This window comes from Mandrillus leucophaeus, unplaced genomic scaffold (genome assembly GCF_000951045.1).
Source record: "Mandrillus leucophaeus isolate KB7577 unplaced genomic scaffold, Mleu.le_1.0 Scaffold53, whole genome shotgun sequence".
NCBI lineage: Eukaryota > Metazoa > Chordata > Mammalia > Primates > Cercopithecidae > Mandrillus > Mandrillus leucophaeus.
Genome location: NW_012105697.1, coordinates 2,838,743 through 2,860,068, shown reverse-complemented (window position 1 = coordinate 2,860,068; position 21,326 = coordinate 2,838,743). Strand labels below are relative to the sequence as shown.

Below are 21,326 nucleotides of genomic sequence, written 5' to 3'. Positions count from 1 at the left end.
TCTACTAAAAACACACAAAATTAGCCAGGTGTGGTGGCAGGCACCTGTAGTCCCAGATACTCGGGAGGTTGAGGCAGGAGAATGGCATGAACCCAGGAGGCAGAGCTTGCAGGGAGCTGTGATCACACCACTGCACTCCAGCCTGGGCAACAGAGTGAGACTCCATCTCAAAAAAAAAGAAAAAAAAGAAAGAAAAATGATCCACCTTGTTTATACATGCCAGAGTGGCGGTTTTTCTTACTTGCAGAATGTGCTTGCTGATATAATTTTTTTCTGTATTATTTCTTCGTCTACACCAGTGTCAAGGAGTGTGGAACAACTGGAAATGCCAGGACATTAGCAACCAGTAGCATCAAATTGTAGAAGAAAAAGGATGGCCTAAAGGCCCCAGAGAAAGTACACTTTGGGGAACACTCATGTGTAAACAGAGCTTCAATCGGCCTTAGGAAACTCACTTGAAGCTACTGATATGGTCTGTTGGTGCCTCCCCATATTCACATGTCGGAAACATGATCCCCAGTGTAACAGTATGAAGAGGGAGGACCTTTGGGAGGTCATGAGGTCAGGGCCCTTGTGACTGGGATTAGCACCCTTATAAGGGGCCTGAGGAAGTCTGCTGTTTTCAACCACGTGAAGACACACATCAAAGCACTACCTATGAAGAACATATCCCATCAGACACCAAATCTGCCAGAGCCTTGATCTTGGACTTCCCAGCATCCAGAACCATGAGTGACAAATTTCTATTGTTTCTAAATTACCCAGTCTAAGGTCTTTTGTTACAGTAGCAGGAAGGGACTTAAGACAGTTGCCTTCACATTTAGCTGCAAAAATCACTATAAAAATAGTCTCTGCTTAGATATATATACTTATTGAATCCATGCATATTTAATCCTGAATATCAAACCTGCTGCTGTTTCTTTTCCCTCTTGCCCCTCCCACAATCACTGAAGCCGATTTTGACCAGACAACTGGCCAAAACAGAAGACTGTTTAAAATGACACAGTCTCCCTTAATTGGAAGTTTTATTTTTAAAAAATGTAACAGCACACTCTAAGAAACTTTGGCATTCAAAGCAGTAGTTACTGTTATTTGCTAACTCTGATAAAAAAAATTTTTTTTCCCCTCACAAACAATCGGCAAACTCCTGCCTACTTCCTAGCTTGGTGGCTTCCAGCGCGCACTGCAGGGAAATGGTGGGTGGAGGGATAGGAAAGCCCTCAGGCTCCTAACCCACCCAGACAATGCAGATGGTGACAAGCTGCATCTGGACTCCAGGGTGTATCTGACAAAGGGGGAGATGCCTCCTCCCTCCCCTCCACCAGCTCCACTTTCCCATTGAAGAAACAGAGATGCCGAGGCAGGCGTGACCTGTCCAAGCTCGTAGGACAGTTACTCAGAGAGCTAGTCTGGAACCCTGATGTCTGTTACCAGCGGCCATGGCTCAGTTACAGTGAACCCTGAAATGTCCCCAGATACGTCCGACACCGAGGGGCTTGCTTTCTGAGGCTCAGTAAGGAGGGGGCATGTGTGATCAGCCAGCCCCTCCATAACCCCACATTCCTGAGGTCCCCTGACCCCGAGTCCCCACCCCACGGGAGAACTTCTCACGGCACTGCTGGCAAAGCGCGCATCCCTCTGACGACCGTCCTGGGCACCGCCAGGGAGGGCCCTGCACGGCGGCGCTCAGGTGTGAATCCGCAGGTGGCGCGTCAGGTTCGTGTTCCGGCTGAAGGTTTTTCCGCACTCGCCGCATCGGTAGGGCTTCTCGCCCGTGTGGATCCGCTGGTGCACCGTGAGGGAGGAGTTCTTGATGAAGGACTTCCCGCACTGGCCGCACCGGTACGGCTTCTCGCCGGTGTGGATCCGCTGGTGCTCGATGAGGTAGGCGCTCTGGCTGAAGGCCTTGCCGCACTCGCCGCACACGTAGGGCTTCTCCCCGGTGTGCACGATCTGGTGCACGATGAGGGACGAGCGCCCCGTGAAGTGCTTCTTGCAGATGTAGCACTCGTAGGGCTTCTCCCCGGTGTGGATGCGCTGGTGCTGCGTGAGCGAGGAGTTCTTGCTGAAGGCCTTGCCGCACTCGCTGCACTCGAACGGCTTCACCCCGATGTGGAAGCGCTGGTGCTGGATGAGGTAGGAGCTCTGGCTGAAGGCCTTGCCGCACTCGCCGCACACGTAGGGCTTCTCGCCGGTGTGGTTCCTCTGGTGCAGGGTGAGCGAGGAGCTCTTGTTGAAGGCCTTGCCGCACTCCTTGCAGGCGTACGGCTTCTCCCCGGTGTGCGTGCGCTGGTGCTCGGTCAGGTGCATGTTCTGGCTGAAGGCTCGCCCGCACTCGGGGCACACGTACGGCTTCTCCCCGGTGTGCGTGCGCTGGTGCACGATGAGGTGCATGTTCTGGCTGAAGGCCTTGCCGCAGTCCCCGCACGCGTACGGCTTCTCCCCCGTGTGGATCCGCTCGTGCTGGGTGAGAGAGGAGGTCTTCCGGAAGGCCTTCCCGCACACGTCGCACACATACGGCTTCTCGCCCGTGTGCGTGCGCTGGTGCACAGTGAGGTTCATGCGCTGGCTGAAGGCCTTGCCGCAGTCCCCGCAGGCATAGGGCTTCTCGCCCGTGTGCACCCGCTGGTGGATGGTGAGGGACGAGCGCTCGATGAAGTGCTTCCCACAGGTGTCGCACTCAAACGGCTTTTCTCCCGTGTGGATCCTTTGGTGCTTTATCAGGGACGAGCTTCGGCTAAAGGCCTTGCCACACTCGCTGCAGTCGTAAGTTTTCTTCTCCACGCAGGGCGTGGGGGGCTTACTGAGGTCCGAAATACCGGAGAAGTTCTTGTCACGCCTTGTGGGTGGACAGGCCCCCTTTTCTGTGGGGTCGTCCAGCCGTGGTGGAACCAGGACACAGCTTTGGTTGGTAAATGCCTTCAGTTCATGACATCCGGGTACTGAGCCCCCCAAGAGTTTGTTCCCCTGGGGAATTCCCAGTGGCTCGCACTGGGCACCCGCATCTCCCCGCCGCCTCTCTGGCCAGCTGCCTGGTTCCCACACTCCTTCTGAGCCAGGACCCCTGGCACTGTTCCTCGTCGGTCCCCCTGTGGCCACCCCAACAACAGAGGGTTTGTCTTCCGAAATGTCCTTCTTTGGATCCAACTCTTTCATTTCAGGTCTAGTCTCCCAGTCTGAAAACAAAACAAAACAAAAACAAAAACAGAAGATGCAAATATATGTAGTTAAAGATGCTGGGAGTGAGGAATCTCCACAGCGGGAAGGAGCAAATGAAATCGACCCCAGTGAGGCCCAAGGCACAGAGCGAGTTAGCAACGAAGAACGCTGGATCAGAGAGGGAGGGAAATGGGAGGCATGGAACTGAGGCCAATGTGGTTTATGAGGCAGAGTCAACACAGGAGGCGAGCAGGGAGAGCAAATGTCCCTTCAGAAGAGGGATGACAGCGGCACCAGGAGCTCGGAAAGGGCACGGCTGGAGAGCAACTGTAGCAGTGAGCTGGGCTAGCAGGGAGCCAAGGGCGGGCTCTGCAAACCTGAGTAGGAATGATTGCAGCCAGCTACTGACTTGCAGGGCCTCCTCACCTCATCCCACGGACGCACAACCAGTCATGCTCCTCAAGCAACAGTTTTTATCAGAAATAATAAGATGGCCAGGCACAGTGGCTCATGCCTGTAACCCCAACACTTTGGGAGGCCGAGGCAAGGATTGCTTGAGACCAGCCTGGACAACAAAGTGAGACTCCCTCCCCCGCGGCCCCCCCCGCCTCTACTAAATTTTTTTTTTTAATTAGTCGGGCATGGTGGCACATGCCTGTTGTCCCAGCTACTTGTGAGGCTGAGATGGGAGGATCACTTGAGCCCAGGAATTCGAGGTTGCAGTGAGCTATGATCACATCGCTGCACTCTAGCATGGGTGACAGGATGAGACCCTCTTAAAAAATAAATAAATAAATGTTGAAAAAATAAAAATAAAGAAATAATAAATAACTAGCATTTATATGGCATGTGTTGGTTATTCTCTACCCCTTCGACCCACTTTCTATTCTCCACCCTTCTCTGACCTGCCCTGTACTCAGGATGCTGACTTTACCCACTGGTTTCCTGTGTGTTTGGCCGAAGGCAGGAAACTGGAAGTGAAATGAGAGAAAAATTGGGCATTTCTCCTGCCCCTTGGCCACTTCTCTGGTGTAACTGCCCCCGGGTTGCTGGCTGGGAGATCCCCCCCCCCGGCTGGGGCTCTGGCTCCTGCTAGCTCATCATGCACCTGCCCTGGCTGGCCCCAGACCTCCTGCACCCCGGCCCTCTTGTCAGCCTCAGCACTGAGAGTGTTCGTACACACAGGACTGCTCACTTGAGCCCGTAATAACCACATGACCTGGGGTCTCACAAATGCTTCTGTTGCTCCGTCACACCCCTCTCTGCTGCCTGGTTCTTGGGTGGCAGGCATTCCGTGGAGCTTGGGTTCAGACCCTCTTCTCTGCTCATCCACCCTGCCCTGGCTAACTACCTCCATACCCACAGCTTCAGTCACCTTCCATGTGTATCCTGTTCATTTCTAAACCTCGATTTCTAGCCTAGGTGGCTCTCGGGAGTCTAGACTCTGCATCAGGGGACTCATTCCCAACATTTAAAAGTTGCTGTCCATGTAGCTGCCAGCTACATGAACACACACGTGAACACACAGCCACATGGAGCCTCATTCTTATGGGTGACAAGACGTTGCGTGGGGCAGCAGCTGTCCCCCTACCCTATATAAATGATCCACCTGGTAGTTCCTGAGGCCACCTGAGTTTGAGACCCCTCTCCTGAATCACACCAGACCTGCAAAGCCACACGAAGTGAGTCTGGATCTAAATGTTATCCACAGGCTGATGCTGCTCAAACATGCACCTCCAGCCCAGACCTGCTTTCTGGGCTATGTCCAAACTGTTCAAAAAAGCCCAGCATCTCAACTGGATAGCCGAAGTCTAATACATCCGATACAAAACTTGGGATTTCAGACTTTCCCCACGAAAAACATTTCTTTAAAACAGCAAAGCCCATCAAAGAGACTTAGTAAAATAAATGAGACATGGAAGGATGAATGCTATGTGATTCCACTCATCTGAGGTACCTGGAGGTCGGATTCCCAGAGACAGACGGCAGAACAGAGGATGCGGGGGGCTGAGGAGTGGGTGGGAATTGGTGTTTAGGGGATAGGGTTTCATTTGCGGGAGATGAAAAGAGTTCTGGGGATGGATGGCGGTGATGGCCGCACAACATCATCAATGTCCTTAAGGCCACTGAACTGTACTCCTAAAAGTGGTTAAAATGGTAGATTTTATGTTCTATATATATTTTTCACAGTTTTAAATATAAAATTTAAAAAATTGTTTTAGAGAGACTTAGCAGACACCCTGACTTGCCCTTTCCCTCCCACCGTCCTGACCGTTGGCAAGCGTCGCTGTGCACAAACAGCCTGAATCAGACCAAATCTCCCGGTCCCCGCTGACAAAAGAGCTGGCTGGCCACTGTGGGCCCTTGCCAGAAATGCAACAGCAGCTCCTCTCTGTCCTCCCCACCCCATTCTCACCCCTGCAATGCGTCCTCCACTCCTCCGGGAGTGTGGTCTTCTGAGGAGTCAGATCAAGCCCTCCCGTGGCCTCCCTACTGTACTGAGAATGATGCCAGCACCTTCAGCAGCCTCAGGGCTTTCAGCACCCAGCTGGCCTGCTTGAGTCGTCCCCTGGCTACCTTCCCTCCCAAATTCTCATCACCATGCTCTCCCTCTTGTCCGTGTGTTCTTCCTGCCTCCGGGCCTCTGTACCCACTGTCCTGTGGACCTGCCGTGGACGTCCTTATCCTTCAGGCCTGTTTCCCCACAATCCCACGGGAGCCTTCCCAATCCACCCTATGGAAGGAAGGAAGGTCCTCCTGCCCACTTCTTTATGAACACTCAGTGACCTGTGGCAATTCTTCTCTGCCTATCCCTTGATCTGTTTATTATCAGCCCCCAGCAGGAGTCAGCTCCACTAGAGGCAAGGGCCTTGCTCACCCCCCAGCTCCTCACACAGCCTGCACATGGTAGGCACCAGATAAGTGAGTATGGAGCACTGGCAACACGCCTGGCACAGTGCTAAGCAATTTGCATGGACCTCTGGAGACCCTCACAATCATACTTGAGTTACGTACAGTAGTAGACAGTTATGACCATCCCCATTTTGCTGACGGGGAAATGGAGATTCCAAGAATGGAGTCAGAGATGTACTCAAAGGCACACAATACACCTGAGGCACAGCAGGATTCAAGCCCTAGCAGTGTGGCCCCTGAGCTGTGGCTCCTGAGGAGTGGCTATATTACCATGCATCACTTTTCCCATCTCAGACGAAAAGAGCTGAGAAATACTTAATGCAGGTGAACGATTGTGGTTTAGAGACCCTAGTCAGGGCGTGGCACAATGCCCAGATGTTGGCACAGATGGTAGTGTGGGATGTAGACTCGGCGGAAAGAAGACTGTCTCCAGGGGTGATGGTGAATTTGGTCTGGGGCCCGTGGAGTCTGAGATGCTCTGGAATATGAGCTGGCAGCGATTGGAGAGGACCAGGAGTCTTGGTTGTGAATACAGCTGGAAGTCTCCTGGAGTGAACATGACCTCGAGAAATCAGGAGAGCTGGGGGAAGAATACCAGCAGAGGGACAGGGGGAAGGATGCCACTTCCCTTTCACAAGTTAAAACCCTGCAGTAGAGATCATCTGCAAACAGCAAACACTCAGCGCTAACCATGACAGCTGTGAAAACACAAGTCCACCCCACCCAGATTAAAACTACCCGATCACACCTTTTCTCTAATCAGGTCAGCAAAAGAAGAGAAAGTCTGATGGCAAGGCCACTGTCATGGGAGACATCCCAAGCTTCTGCACAGGGCACTGTTGCCAAAAGCCGTTAATGTGCAAAATGCCATTCATTCCTTTTGATACAAGTGTAGGTGCATTGTTTTTTCACATTGCTAAATCTCTTGTCCTTCATAGTTTTTCAGTTTTCTGTCTTTCTATGCTTGTTTCTGATTACAAAGTAATTTACACTTGTTTTTAAAACATCAAACGCCAAAATGGAACGGAGAAAATGGAAGTCTCTGTAATCTCAGCACATTGGGAGGCTGAATCAGGCAGATCACTTGGTCAGGAGTTGGAGACCAGCCTGGCCAACATGGTGAAACCCTATCTCTACTAAAAATACAAGAATTAGCTGGGTGTGGTGGCGGGCACCTGTAATCCCAGCTACTTGAGAGGCTGAGGTGCCTGTAATCCCAGCTACTTAGAAGGCTGACGCAGGAGAATTGCTTGAACCTGGGAGGCGGAGGTCACAGTGAGCTCTGATCACGCCACTGCACTCCAGCTTGGGCGACACAGCAAGACTCTTTCTCAAAAAAAAAAAAAAGAAAAGAAAAGAAAACAGAAGTCTCCTGTAATCTTACTCACCAGAGTTAACAGTTTGGTTTATATTTTAGACTCCCCTCCAACACATACCTTTAAAAAAATACACACAACACACCTGTACATGCACACACACATTTTTCCCCCAAATGGGGTTTTCATCCAAGATGGAGTATAAAGGATGAGATTCCCTTGAGCCTAAAACAAAATATATAAAACAATGGATGTGAAGACACTGAATATCAGGCAAGGAAGGGCAACAATCCCTGAGAGAAGAAAATCAAACAAGGTGGGTCCTACGACTGCCCCAGCTTACTGCCTGGGAAGTTTCCAGGCTCTGACAAAGGAAAGGTAAATTGAGGTACAGTCTGGCCAACTCCCCAAGTTGAGGAGATGGAGCTGACAGACCAAGGCAGATAGAGTTCCCAGGACAGACTAGAGAGGAATGAGCTGCACAGAGAGTGCTCTGAAGACCTGCAAGGAACTCCCTCCAGTATTTCAGCAGACTGTTGGTCAAAACATGCAAGTCAGGAAACCACCCAACACAGGAAAAAAACCATCTGAAAGGATTTGAAAACAGTGCCCAGAGCTGACACAGGGCTGAGAAGAGTGCCTTTTCCTACCAGTCAGACTGTAAAATCTTGTCATTCGTGGGGTTTTGGGCAGAACACCCAGAATGGTCTTTAGGAGAATGTCATTCTAGACTGGGCACGAGTCATAAAAGCACGATCTGAAAGGATGACACTGCTTGGTATTGATGCAAAGGCAGACAAACAGATGGACAGAACAGGATTCAGAATTGGACCCACACTTGTAGGGACAAGTGATTTTTGACAAAAGTGCAAAGGCAATTCATTGGAGAAAGTGGTCTTTTTAACAAATGGTGTTGGACAACTGGACATACATTTGTCCCCCCTCCCCACATACCCCAATAAACTTGGATTAATACTTTATATCATATTAAGAAATTTAAATAGATCAAAAGAACAAAATGTAAAACCTAAAACTATATAACTTACAGAAGGAAACCTCTGAGGCCTTGGGATAGGCCAAGATTTCTTACAAAGACACCAAAACCAAAAAATTGATAAACTAGACTTCATTGTATTAAAAACTTCTGCTCTTCAACAAATAGCGCTGGGGCACCTGGATATTCACATGCAAAGGAATGATGCTGAGCCCCTTTCTTACATCATTCACAAAAATTAATTCAAAATGGATCAGAGACCTCAGTGAAGAGGTAAACCACTAAAACCTTAGAATAAAACACAGGAATAAATCTTCATGACTTTGGGTTAGACTGTTTAGATATAACGCCAAAAATACAGGCAACAAGAACAACAAAAAATAGATACATCAGACTACATCAAAATTAAAAACTTTAGAGTCAGAAATAATGCCATCAAGAAAGTGAAAACACAATCCACAGAATGGGAGGAAATATTTACACAGCATATATCTGATAAAACTTGTATCAAGAATAAATAATGAACTTTCAAAATTCAATAATAAAGAACCCAATGGGGGGGAAAAATAGGCAAAAGACTTGAACGGATACTTTACCAAAGAGAATATACAAACATCAAATAAGCTCATGAAAAGGTTATCCGTATCAAATGAAAAGCACAGTGATGGGACCACACACCTACAAATGTCAGTATCAAATGAAAAGCGCAGTGATGAGACCACATAGCTACAAGTGTCAGTATCAGATGAAAAGCACAGTGATGAGACCACACACCTACAAGGGAGGCTAAATTTAAAATATAAAGCAATTGGAATGAAGCTTGTGCACTGCTGGTGGAAACAGTCACTTTGGAAAACAGGTTGGCAGTTTCTTAAACAAGTTAAATATACATGTAGCACATGATCCAGACTTTCCACTCAACAGAAGGAAAAGCAAATGTCTACACAAAGAACTGTTCACAAATGTTCACAGCAGCTTTATTTCTAATAGCCCAGAACTGGAAATGACCCAAATGTTGATAACCAGGCGAATGGCTAAACAAATTGTGGCATACCCATACAGTGGAATAATACACAGAGATAAAAATAAATGAACTATGAAACATGCAGTGACATGGGTGAATCTCAAAATAATGCCAAGTCAAATAAAAAAAAAAGCCAGACCAAAAAAAAAAAGTACCTGTATGATTCTATGTATATAAAACTGGAGAGCATGCAAACTCAACTACAGCGACATAAAGCAGACCAGCGGATTCCTGAGATGGGGGTTGAGGAGGGGGAGAGAGGGGTAATAAAGGAGGATGAGGAAACTCTTGGGGATGATGAATATGTGTCCTTTATCTTGATCACGGTGATAGTTTCGTGGGTATGCACTACGTCAAAATGCATCAAACTCTTCACTTTATATATGTGCGGTTAATTATAGGTCAATAATACCTCCAGAAAAGTTGTTAAAGAAATAGGACCACACTCTGATTCCAAAAGTGAGTGTTTTCACCTCACAGTATGTTGTGGGACATCTTTTCATGGCAGTGCCTACAAACAGTCCTCAGCTTTGAAGAGATGCCTGGTTTCCATCATATTGATAGGCCTTGATACGTTCAGTCAGTCTTAGGAAGCTGGGCATTTAGGTCGTTTCCCTTGATTTTTCTTCCCATGGAAAACTTTGCATACTTACGTGAGAATTTCTAAAGGACAGATCTCTAAAAACGGAATCCTTCAATATTTGATTGATAAGGCCAAGCTATCCTCCCAAAGAGCTGTTGCAACTTTATACCCCTACAATGGGAGTCCTTTTCTCTATAGCCTCATAATATAGGCTATTATTCTTTTTTGATTTTTGTGTACCTCATGGGCAAAAACTGCTGGTACCTTAATTTGTGTGTCTCCAGTAGTAAGGTTTAAAAAACTTTTATAAAGTGTAACTTTGTGTATTTCTGTATCTATGAATCACCAACTCATAAGTTTGGTCCATTCTATCATTCGCTTAGTCTTTTTCTTATTCCCAGGAGCTGCTAACATAATTATGACCCTTTGAATGTAAACATGTGAGAAATATTATTTCCCATACCATCATCTATCAACTTTATTTTTAGCTTCAAGTAGAGCAAATTTTAAAACTTTCCATGTAGTCAGATCTGTTGATCTTTTTTTTTTTTTAAATTTATTTGTGGTCCTGAAGTTATGGGCCAATGATGAGTAACTCAACGAAGCTGCCCCTTACCCAGTGAGACCAGGTTCCTGTAGTTCTCCAGCATGACATCCCTGTACAGGTCCTTCTGGGCAGGCTCCAGCTGCTGCCACTCCTCCTGGGTGAAGTCCACAGTCACATCCCTGAACGTCACTGACTCCTGTAAGAGGAAACCCACATCCGCTCATCGCAGGGCCCTCCTTACAGAGGCCTGGCGGAATGGCCAGAAAAGCCAAGAGGATTTAGGGGAGGCAGATGGGATGTAGCTGAAGTGATTTCAATAAGATGCAGGGTTCTAAAGGGATCACTCACAGTTTTCTCTGTGTCTAGTGATATTGGGTTGGCACTCTGACAGAGAAATAAATCCCATATGAGACATTCTGGAACAGAAGGTCACAGATCTGAGAACCAGATGCAAAGGAATTGAAGGCAAAGTGAGTCTAACCCAGTGAATCAACAAGTGCATTAGAAGCACAGCAGAGGCAGAGCCCCAGATGAAATCCAGGGGCACAGCTAACTTTTCTGAGCCCCTACTAAGCGCCAGGCAGCAAGCCCAGGTCTGGGATACAGACACAAAAGGTTCACGAACTAATTCCTCATGGCACAGACAGGCAAAGACACGTAACTTGGTAAATGCAATCAATCATGAAGGTGTGAACAGAGGTCTCCAGGTGCCTGAGTAATGTCAGCTATAGGGGGTGCCCAGGAAGACTCTGAGTAGTCTGTGAAGAGAACTGGTGTTTGGGTCTTTAGGGGGAGATTCTGGGTAGGGAAGAGAGTTTGGATCAAGACCCGAAGGTAAAAAGGCAGATGAGACTGCTGGGGAGTGGAGAGAAGTCCAAGCGGAAGGAGCAGCGCTTTGTGGTAGATGTCACAAGCCTGTGGACTGAAAGAACCTGGCGGAGCAGGGTGGATGGTGATGATGAGGTAGGCAACACCAGACATTATGCAGCAGCTGCTATGTGCCAGGTACTACTCTAAGTGGTTGGTATGGGCTGAGTTGAGCCCCCCCAATTCATATGTTGATGTCCCAACCTTCAAGGCCTCAAGAACATGACCTTATTTGGAAACAGGGCTGCTGCAGATGTAATTAGTTAAAATGAGGTCATCCTGGAGTCGGGGTGGGGGCCCTAATCCAACAGGACTGGTGTCCTTATCGAAAGGGGAAATTTGTTTTTTAATTTTTAAAATCTCAATAGTTTTAGGGGTACAGGTAATTTTTGGTTACAGGGATGAAATGTACAGTGGTAAAGTCTGGGATTTTAGTGCACCCATCACCTGAAGAGTGTACATTATACCCAATATGTAGTTTTTCATCCCTCACCCCCCTGCCACCTTGCCCCCTTCTGAGTTTCCAAAGTCTATTATACCACTCAGTATGACGCTGTATATCCATAGCTTAGCTCCCACTCATAAGTGAGAACACACAGCATTTGGTTTTCCATTCCTGAGTTACTTAACTTAGGATAATGGCCTCTAGTTCCATCTAAGTTGCTGGAAAAGACAATATTTCATTCTTTTTTATGGCCGAGTAGTATTCCATGGTATGTGTGTGTATGTATATGTGTATGTGTATAAATGTGATATATATATGTGTGTGTGTGTGTATCACATTTTCTTTATTGGTTGATGGGCACTCAGGTTGACTGCAGATCTTTGCAATTGTGAATTGTGCTGCAATAAACATACACGTGCAGGTGTCTTTTTGATATAATTACTTATTTTCCTTTGGGTTGACACCAAGTAGTGAGATTGCTGGATCAAATGGTAGATCTACTTTTAGTTCTTTGAGAAACCTCCATACTGTTTTCCAAAGAAGTTGTACTAATTTACCTTCCCAGCGGCAGTGTATAAGCATTCCCTTTTTACCACATCCATGCCAATCTATTGGTTCTTGACTTTTTAATAATGGTCATCCTGGCTGGGGTAAGGTGGTGTCTCACTGTGGTTTTAATTTGCATTTCAGAAAGGAAAAATGTGGACAGAGACAGACATGCACACAAGGACAAGGCTGTGTGAAGAATGGAGTTATGCTGCCACAAGCCAGGGAACTTGCCAGCAGATGGGAGAGAGGCCTGGAACAGAGCCTTCCCTTGAGCCTTCAGAGGGAGTGTGGTACTGCAGATACTTTGATCACGGACTTCCAGCCTCCAGAACTGTGACAGAATAAATGTCCTTTGTTTAAGCTGCACAGTCTGTGGTACTTATTTACAGCAGCCTTGAGAAACAGATACTGTGCTTGGCACATATTGATTCATCCATTATTAACTTAAAACAGACCTACGAGGCAGGCACTAACATTATAATATAGTATGCCTGTTTAAAAGTGATTAAATGATTGTCTTTCATCCCCAAAGCCCGCCTTCCACACTCTGCACAGAGGTCTGCGGGCTTTGACTCAGCGATCCGGTGCTGTTTCTACCTTAGTAGCTGCTCTCCGTTAAGCTCTGTCAATAGGGGGCACTGGAGGGAGGCTGGAAGGTGGAGATAAAGAAATAAAAAGAAAAAGAAAAAGAAAAAGAAACCAAGGCACAGAGAGGGTAGGTTCCTGGACCAAAGCACACAGCTAATGCATGGGACAGCCACACTTTGAACCCCATGGGCTGTCTCCAGAGCCCGAGTCCTCATCCTTGCAGGCTGCTGCCTCTCATGAACTACCCAGAGTGGCAGGTAATGAAAACTTGTGGTGCCCAAATGTGTATTCCTGACTCTGACCTCTGACCCCCACCCTGTCCCCACACCTGCTCTGCCCCTTGGGCTCCGCTCCAGCCCTGCCAGCCTTCCTTCTCTCTTCGAATATACCTCAGGGCACTAGCACTAGCTGTTCCCTCTGCCCAAAATGCTCTTCCTTCAGGTCTGGCCTAAGCTGGCTCCTTCTTACTCATTCTTTGGAAGGTTTGAGCAGGAAAGGGACAGAATCTAATTTAGAATGTTACAAGTGCACTCTGTATTTGCACGCCCATGTTCCTAACAGCACCATTCACAATACACAAAAGGTGGAAGCAACCCAAGTGTACACTAACAGACGAAAACATGAACAAAATGTGGTCTGTATATACAATGAAATCAGACTTGATAGGGAAGGAAATTCTGACACATACGACACCATGGGTGAACCTTGAGGACATTCTGCTCAGTGAAATACGCCAGTCACAAAAGGACAAATACTGCAACATTCCTCTTGAAAGGAAACACTCTGTCCAACTCAAATACTGAAATATTCCTCTCTGACACTCCTGATAGGGGAACAGACTGGCATAATGTCTATGGAGTAGCATTTAGCAAAATGTATCAAAACGAATATTCAAATTCTTTTGAACACTTTAGACTAATTCAGATATATTAACACACGTGCAAAAACATGTATGTTTAAGGATATTTATTACAGCATCAGATGAAGAAGTAAAAAGAGTGAACACATCCCAAATAGCCATCAGTAGAGGTTTGGTTAAATTAGGTCAGCGAATCCACCACAGTGGAATACACACAACCGTAACAAAAAGAAGGGGGCAGCTCCTTAGCTGCAGATGCAGAATGATCTCCTGAATATACTGTTACATGAAAAAACAAATCAATGCCCAGAACAGTGTGTCTAGTTTGTTAACATTTCCATAAGAGGAAATAATAAGGGACATTTATACATATGTGCCTATATAGGTGCAGATTTTTTTTTTTTTGATGGAGTCTTGCTCTGTCACCCAGGCTTTAGTGCAGTGGCATGATCTCGGCTCACTGCAAGCTCTGCCTCCCGGGTTCACGCCATTCTCCTGCCTCAGCCTCCTGAGTAGCTGGGACTACAGGTGCCTGCCACCGCGCCCAGCTGATTTTTTGTATTTTTAGTAGAGACGGGGTTTCACCGTGGTCTTGATCTCCTGACCTCGTGATCCGCCTGCCTCAGACTCCCAAAGTGCTGGGATTACAGGCGTGAGCCACTGTGCCCGGCTGGTGCAGACTTTTTATGGAAGTGAATGCAAGAAACTGGTAAGAATACACAGCTGGTGAGGATGTAAAATGGTTCAGCTGCTTTGTAAAACAGTCTGGCATTTCCTCAAGTGACTAAGCACCGAGTTACCTTATGACCTAGCACTTCCATTCTTGGTAGGTACCTAGGAAAAATGAAAACAGAATGCCACACAAAAACTATACACTGACGCTCATAGCAATGTTATTTGCAATAGTCCCAAAGTGGAAACAACTCAAATGTCCATCTCTTGACGAATGGACAAATCATGTGGTTCGTCCATACGACAGCTCTGACATACGCTGCAACATGAAGGAACCCGGAAAACATTACACCAAGTGAAAGATGCTGGACACAAAAGACCATATTGTATGCCTCATTTATATACAATGTCCAGAATAGGCAAAATCCATATTGTATGCCTCACTGCCTCATTTATATACAATGTCCAGAATAGGCAAAATAGAATGAAGGTAGATATATGGTTGCCTAGGGGTGAGGGTGGGTTGGAGAGAGATGTGGAGTAAGTGCCAGTGGGTATGGGGTTTCTTTTTGGAGTGGTAAAATTTTTTAAAAATATTGTGGTGATGGTTGCATAACTCTGTAAATAAACTAAACCTTTTCATACTCTCAGGGCTGTGAATCAGAAATGCCCAGTCCTGCTGCCCAAGCAAGGAAAATGTGGGTACCTTTCCAGGAACCATCAATGAACATATTTAGAATACATCAGAATAAGTATTAGATACCATTGATCTAGAATTCCTGTTTTAGGGGGTAAAAATTCAACCGTGCTTTTCTGGTAGCCCAGAAAATTGAAAATTAAAACACCAGTTAAATTTCTGATCCAGTTATATTTTGCTGGATCAAATTACCCATTTTCATACTCTCTTTCAATATAGGTCAGTTTTGGTAGACCATGGTAAGTGGGTAGACTGGTCGAAAATGGCCTCAAATCCGTCACTAGTGGAGTCTAGTTCCCCTATCCTTGAATCTGGGCTGGCCTGAGGGACCTGCTTGGCCAATAGAATCTGGCAGAGGTAATGTTCTGGGACTCTCAGGCTAGATCACAGAAGACTTCCAGCTTCTGCCTCAGCCTCCTGGAACACTTGCGCTGGGAGAAGCCAGTCATCACAATAGGTGTCTCATTACTCACATGCCATGCTGTGAGGAAGCCCAAGCAGCCACAAGGTCATGTGGAGAAAAAGAGATGCCCACCAATGCCTCAGCTGTGCCATCCATACCAAAGCAAGAGACAGACATGTAAGCAAAGAAGCCAGCAGACTACTCTCTCCTAGCTGCCATCCAACTGCCACCAACAAGAGATGCCAGGCACGAACTGCCCAGCTGAGCCCATCAACCCCGAAATAGTAGTAAATTGTTGTTTTTGAGCCATTAAGTTCCAAGATGGTTACTACCCAGCAAAATATAACTGGATAGGAAATTTAACTGGTGTTTTAATTTATAATTTTCTGGGCTACCAGAAAAGTATGGTTGAATCCCCTAAACAGGAATTCTAGATCAATGGTATCTAATACATATTCTGACATATTCTAAATATGTTCATTGATGGTTTCTGAAAACACACAGAGTGACACTTCACCCACTCACGTATTCATTCGACCAATATTTATTAAGTGCCTGTTATGCACCAGGCACTGGGCATACAACTGTGAATAAGACAGACATGGTATTGGCGCCAGGTTTCTTCCATATTAATTCATTAGTAAATAATGATAAAAATAACTAATGTTCATTAAGTACATATTACATGCCAGGGATTGTTCTAAGCCCATTGCACACATCATCTCACTTAATTTTTAAAACAACCCTACTATGTAGGCACTTTTATGAGCTCATCTCTTTTACAAAGGGGGAGACTGAGGCACAAGAGGTCACACAGATAGGAGTGGCAGCATTTTAAACCCAGTCAGTTCAACTCTCAGCCCCAACACTACATGGCCTCATCCACATATAACACCGATCTAGCCGGCATCAGGGCCAAGGAGCAGTTTAGTTTGGATCAGACCCTGAGATGGATGGCATGTCTTTTTCCAATAAAGAAGACAGTTGGATAAATATAGCAGAGTGTCCCAGCTGGTGCTTCTCTTCCAGATAGATCACAAGCGATCCTGAAGCTACTTCCAGAGATGGTGCTTGACAGTCGACCTCCTCCCTCATGTGACGAAGGCCTGCACGTCTCACATTATTGCTGGCTGATCACATCATCCATGCATGGCTCTACCACATGAAGATCTTGAGCCACGGTCACAGATTAAATTTCCTATCCAGTTATATTTTGTTGGGTAGCAGCCATCTCAGAACTTCATGGCTCAAAAACAACAATTTATTACTATTTTGGGGTTGATGGGTTCAGCTGGGCAGTTCGTGCCTGGCATCTCTTGTGTGGAGGCGGCTGGATGGCAGCTGGGCTAGAGTAGTCTGCTGGCCTCTTTGCATACATGTCTGTCTCTTGAGCTGGTAGGGATGGCACAGCTGAGGCCTTGGTGGGCATCTCTTTTTCTCTACATCGCTTTTCCTTACGGCTGCTTGGGCTTCCTCATAGCATGGTATGTGAGTAATGAGAGACCTACTGTGTCCGACAGAGGGACCTGCTGTTCTGAACTGAGTCAGTGGTATAACCCCCATGGCACAAGGAAAGAACGGGAGCTCTGAGCATGCACCGCATATGAGATGTATCTGGGCCTGAAGCTAGCTGCACACATTGCTATTTTGCCCCATGGGGGTTTCAAAATTGTTTTTAATTGTTACATGAAAAAAACATCCACAATTTACCAAGAAAATGAATTTTTAGTTTCTCTTTAAACACCAGAATATCTGGCCACTGTAGGCTGGAGCTGAGTGGTGGCTGGCCCTTTGATGGGGCAAGAGAGCTCCAATTTGCCATGGGCCCCACCTGCCCACTTATTTATGTAAGACACTCAGAATGGTAGTGCATAGCATACAGCAGGCACTCAATAACTGCCAGCTATTGTTATTGACACCCAGAGCTTGCTGGCTCTCTCCAGCATACTGAGTCTCCCCACCACCAACTAAATCCCAAGGGGAGGCCTCACCCCCACTGGCTAGTCCCTCCATGGTCCTAGGGTACCTTTCTGGGGTTTGGGCTCAGGATAGCCTCCTCTACCTCAGGGGTCACCTTTGATAGAAAGTGGTTGCGCTGGTGGTTCAGAGTGTGGGCTCAGGAACCACACTCTGCGACAGAATCCTGGCTCTGCCCTTCACAAGCTATGTTTCCTTGGACAACTGTCTTTCTGTTTCTGAGCCTCATATGAGAAGCAGGCTTCTTGATAACAACGTCCCCCTCCATGGGGTCATGAGGTTAAATGTGTAGAAATATGGTCCAGGCACAGTGCCTCGTGTGACGGAGGAAGCTCTCAGTAAATGTCGACTCTTACTATTATTATTTAATTTTGATATTTAATATATATCTTATGTACAACTATAGATCCTTATATGATATTATTTGACCTTTTGGCCCAATGTCTCTTTCAGCCAGTCCAGCTAGTAATTCCTCCTTTTCTAAAAATTTAAACTACTTCATTGAGGTGTGACTGATATAGAAAAAGCTGTACATATTTAATGATGTACATAACTTGATGAGTTAGCAGATGCATACGCACCCATGAAACCATCACCACCATCAAGGCCATAAATGGATCCATTACCTCCAAAAGTTCCCTCTCACCCCTATATTTATTTATTTAACAAAACTGTAATATAACAATTCCTTCTGGAAGTCTTCCCTAAGTATACCCACCTAATTCACTCAGTAACTATTCACTGAGCAGTCTCCAGGCACCAAGCCCAGACTGGCACCAGAGTTGTGCTTAGACACAGAACACAGCCTTCCAGGTCTGGGAGCCCATTGTGTTGGGACAGAAGTGCTACAAAGGGCTTCTGAGTTCTCTGCATGTACGTGTCCAAGGTCACTTTTTCTAGTACTCTATCTTTTTCTGTTTCCTGTCTAATGACACAAACCGTTTCACCACAGGGAAAACTCAGAAGAGCTGAAACCAGACAGGCTCAATTTTTTAAAAAATCAGGATGTAATTACACCAGCAGTAATTTTTAAAAAACCAAACTTAAACCAAAACTCCCAACCCTGTTGAAATAAAAACAAACAACAAATCTAAGTAATGTAAGTAAAAGAAGAATTCAAGGCAAGAATCACAGATGAGATAAAAATGAAGGCATCATGGTGCAATCACTTAGGAAAACAGTCTGGTGGTTCCTTTAATGGTTCAACAGAGTTAACGATATGAGAACCAACATTCCACTTCCAGGTACACACCCTAGAGAACTGAGAACATATGTTCAAAGACTTATACATGAATGTTCATAGCAGCATTATTCATAATAGCCAAACAGTGGAAACAACCCAAATGTCCATCAACTGATGAAAGGACAAATAAAATGTGTATAACCACGCAGTGGATATTGTTCAGTCAAAAAAAGGAATGAACCACATAGATGAACCTTGTAAATATAATGCTAAGTGAAAGAAGCTAGTCACAAAAGACCACACAGTGTATGATTCCATTTATTTGAAATGTCCAGAATAGTCAAATTCACAGAGACAGAAAGCTGATTACCGGTTGCCAGGGGCTGCGGACTGATGGGGGGAAATGGAAATGAGTGCCAATGGGTACTCAGCTCCTTTTCAGGACGACGAAAATATTCTGAAATTGACTGTGGTGATGGTTAACACAACTCTATGAATGTACCCAAAATCAATGAATTGTACACTTTGTGGTACGTGATGTGTACCTCAACAAAGGTATCAAATAAATGAAGACAGAATAAACCAAAGCTCCCAAATAAGTCAATTGACACATTTATATAGCAAAATAAATTACAGGTAGATTCAAAAGTTCATTGTTAACATCAAATGATAAATGGCAAAAAGGAAGAAAATATAGCTGCTCTGTGACCTGTGGATGGAGAAACCCTTTCACAGCTTAAAGATGAAGAAAGACACCACAGTGGGAGAAACCAACAGATTTGATTTTTAAAATATGAAATGCTTTTTTCATATTTTTATGAAAAAATAAGGCAAAATAAAGAAACAAAAAGCAAATCTGGGAAGAATATTTGCAACAAATATTTACACACACACATTTACTTCTGTAAAGTCTTTAAAGCATACTCAGATTCCTGTAGACTGGTAAAGCACAAGATGGATCATTTCCCTGCCCACAGAAATGGACAGTAAACATTTTCTAAGACTTGAACTTCACTAATAATACAAACAATGCTACTCAGAAAGAAATCACTTGGCACCACTTGTGCCCTATCAGGCTCATGGCTTATAGCTTTCATATCCATTTATCATTGATTATCATGGTGCAATATTATACCAGTCTAAATATATCCAACATGCAGAATAAATGCCTGACAACAACCATATAAACCAGCGGAGACCTGCTCAGACACGCTGGTGGGAATACCTACTGCCATAACTGATTTGGAAAGTAGTATCAAAATACCTCAAAAATACCCAACCCAATCTTCCTCTTCAAGGAACTACTCCTAAAGAAATCATGTAAGACACAAGGAAAGATTTACGCCCAGTGTCCCTCACGACACTGTTTATAATCAAAAAAAGAATACTTGGAAACCAATAAAGGTCCAACAACAGAGGAACCATTAAGTAAACCAGGGTATGGCCACTGAACAACACTTTTATGTGGTCATTAAGATGGATGTTACAAAGGAGTTTTTAATGATGTGGAGAAATGCTGAGGATGAGACCTCTGATGAAAAAGCAATCTTTAATATTAAAATTGCTTAGCCAGACTCAAACATTCCAGAGTGATTATCTTTTGGGGTAAAATCATGGCTGAATTTGTGGGCCTCATTCCCATAAGCTTTTGTACTTTCATCACACATGTAGGCATCCACAAGGAGCATTTGGTGTGTCTGCCCATTTTAAAGGTGACACATCCAGCATGAGTTTTTTCACTCAGTGTCACATATCTAAACCACCACTTCCCACAGGTGCCCACCTGTGTCTCCTGAGAGTCCAGAGAGCTAGTTTGGCCATTCCAAAGCTTCCCTGTCCCCCACAACTGACCCCACAGCCAGGGTCAGCATCATCTGTAAGCACAGCCCTCCTCATCAGGACAAACACAGCCCCAGAAGATGGGACTGGGGGCCTTGGAGAGGGTTCGAGCAGCAGAGGCTCACCCAAGGCAGGAATCCAGCCTTTGGAAAGGAGAGTGACAGGGCAACATGACTCACCAGTGCCTCATCAGTCAGCAGCTGAGCAGCCATCCCTCTGCTGCCCACGGTGAACAGGAAGACAGGCCTAGGAGGCCAACAGGGCTGTAGGGAGAAGACAGACGGAGGCATGCTGAGAGACCAGGTCTAGGCTGGCCTCACATATGTAGACGGGACAAATCACACACACTGAGAGACAAGCAGAGACAGACAGACAGACACACATACACACACACCAACAGTGAGTATTTAGAGGGCTTACTGCATGTAGGGTACTTGAATGTATCTCACTTGATGTTCTAACCATCCTGGAAGGTAGGTACTACGTCTACTCACCCATTTCACAGATGAGGAGACTGGGGCCCAAGGAGATTAAACCACTTGCTAGAGATTACAGAGCTGGGACTGGAGTCAGGCAGAGTATGTCTGGGTCCACATGCTTAGCCACTAGGCTACAATGCCTCACAAATGCACTCCCATGCACACTCCTACAGATACAGTCAACACACATACACTCACACACATTCCCACAGGCTGCTGAGGGCCACCGTAC

At 45.9% G+C, this 21,326-nt stretch overlaps 1 protein-coding gene across 2 annotated transcripts; it reads right to left on the bottom strand.

The window, feature by feature from the left end:
- Positions 1-266: 266 nt before the first annotated feature.
- On the bottom strand, positions 267-20,881 carry ZNF71 (zinc finger protein 71). 2 transcript variants are annotated; one of them, XM_011997001.1, is made up of 3 exons: positions 20,795-20,875; positions 10,606-10,732; positions 1,007-3,176 (listed from the first exon to the last, which is right to left on the bottom strand). In XM_011997001.1, exons 1-3 carry the CDS (start codon positions 20,825-20,827, stop codon positions 1,687-1,689), a joined length of 1,650 nt encoding a protein of 549 aa, XP_011852391.1. In that variant the 5' UTR covers positions 20,828-20,875; the 3' UTR covers positions 1,007-1,686. The 2 variants fall into 2 exon arrangements, with proteins under 2 accessions (XP_011852392.1, XP_011852391.1); XM_011997002.1 differs by lacking the exon at positions 10,606-10,732 and having other exon boundaries at positions 267-3,176; positions 20,795-20,881.
- Positions 20,882-21,326: the final 445 nt, after the last annotated feature.

What these genes read in the sequence shown, in the direction of transcription:
- ZNF71 (XM_011997001.1), bottom strand. Translation starts at nt 20,827, where the DNA reads ATGGCTGCTCAGCTGCTGACTGATGAGGCACTG. An exon ending in TGCTGACTGATGAGGCACTG is followed by an intron (nt 10,733 to 20,794) that starts GTGAGTCATGTT and finishes TTCCTCTTACAG; the next exon opens with GAGTCAGTGACGTTCAGGGA. An exon ending in CAGGAACCTGGTCTCACTGG is followed by an intron (nt 3,177 to 10,605) that starts GTAAGGGGCAGC and finishes TTTTGTTTTCAG; the next exon opens with ACTGGGAGACTAGACCTGAA.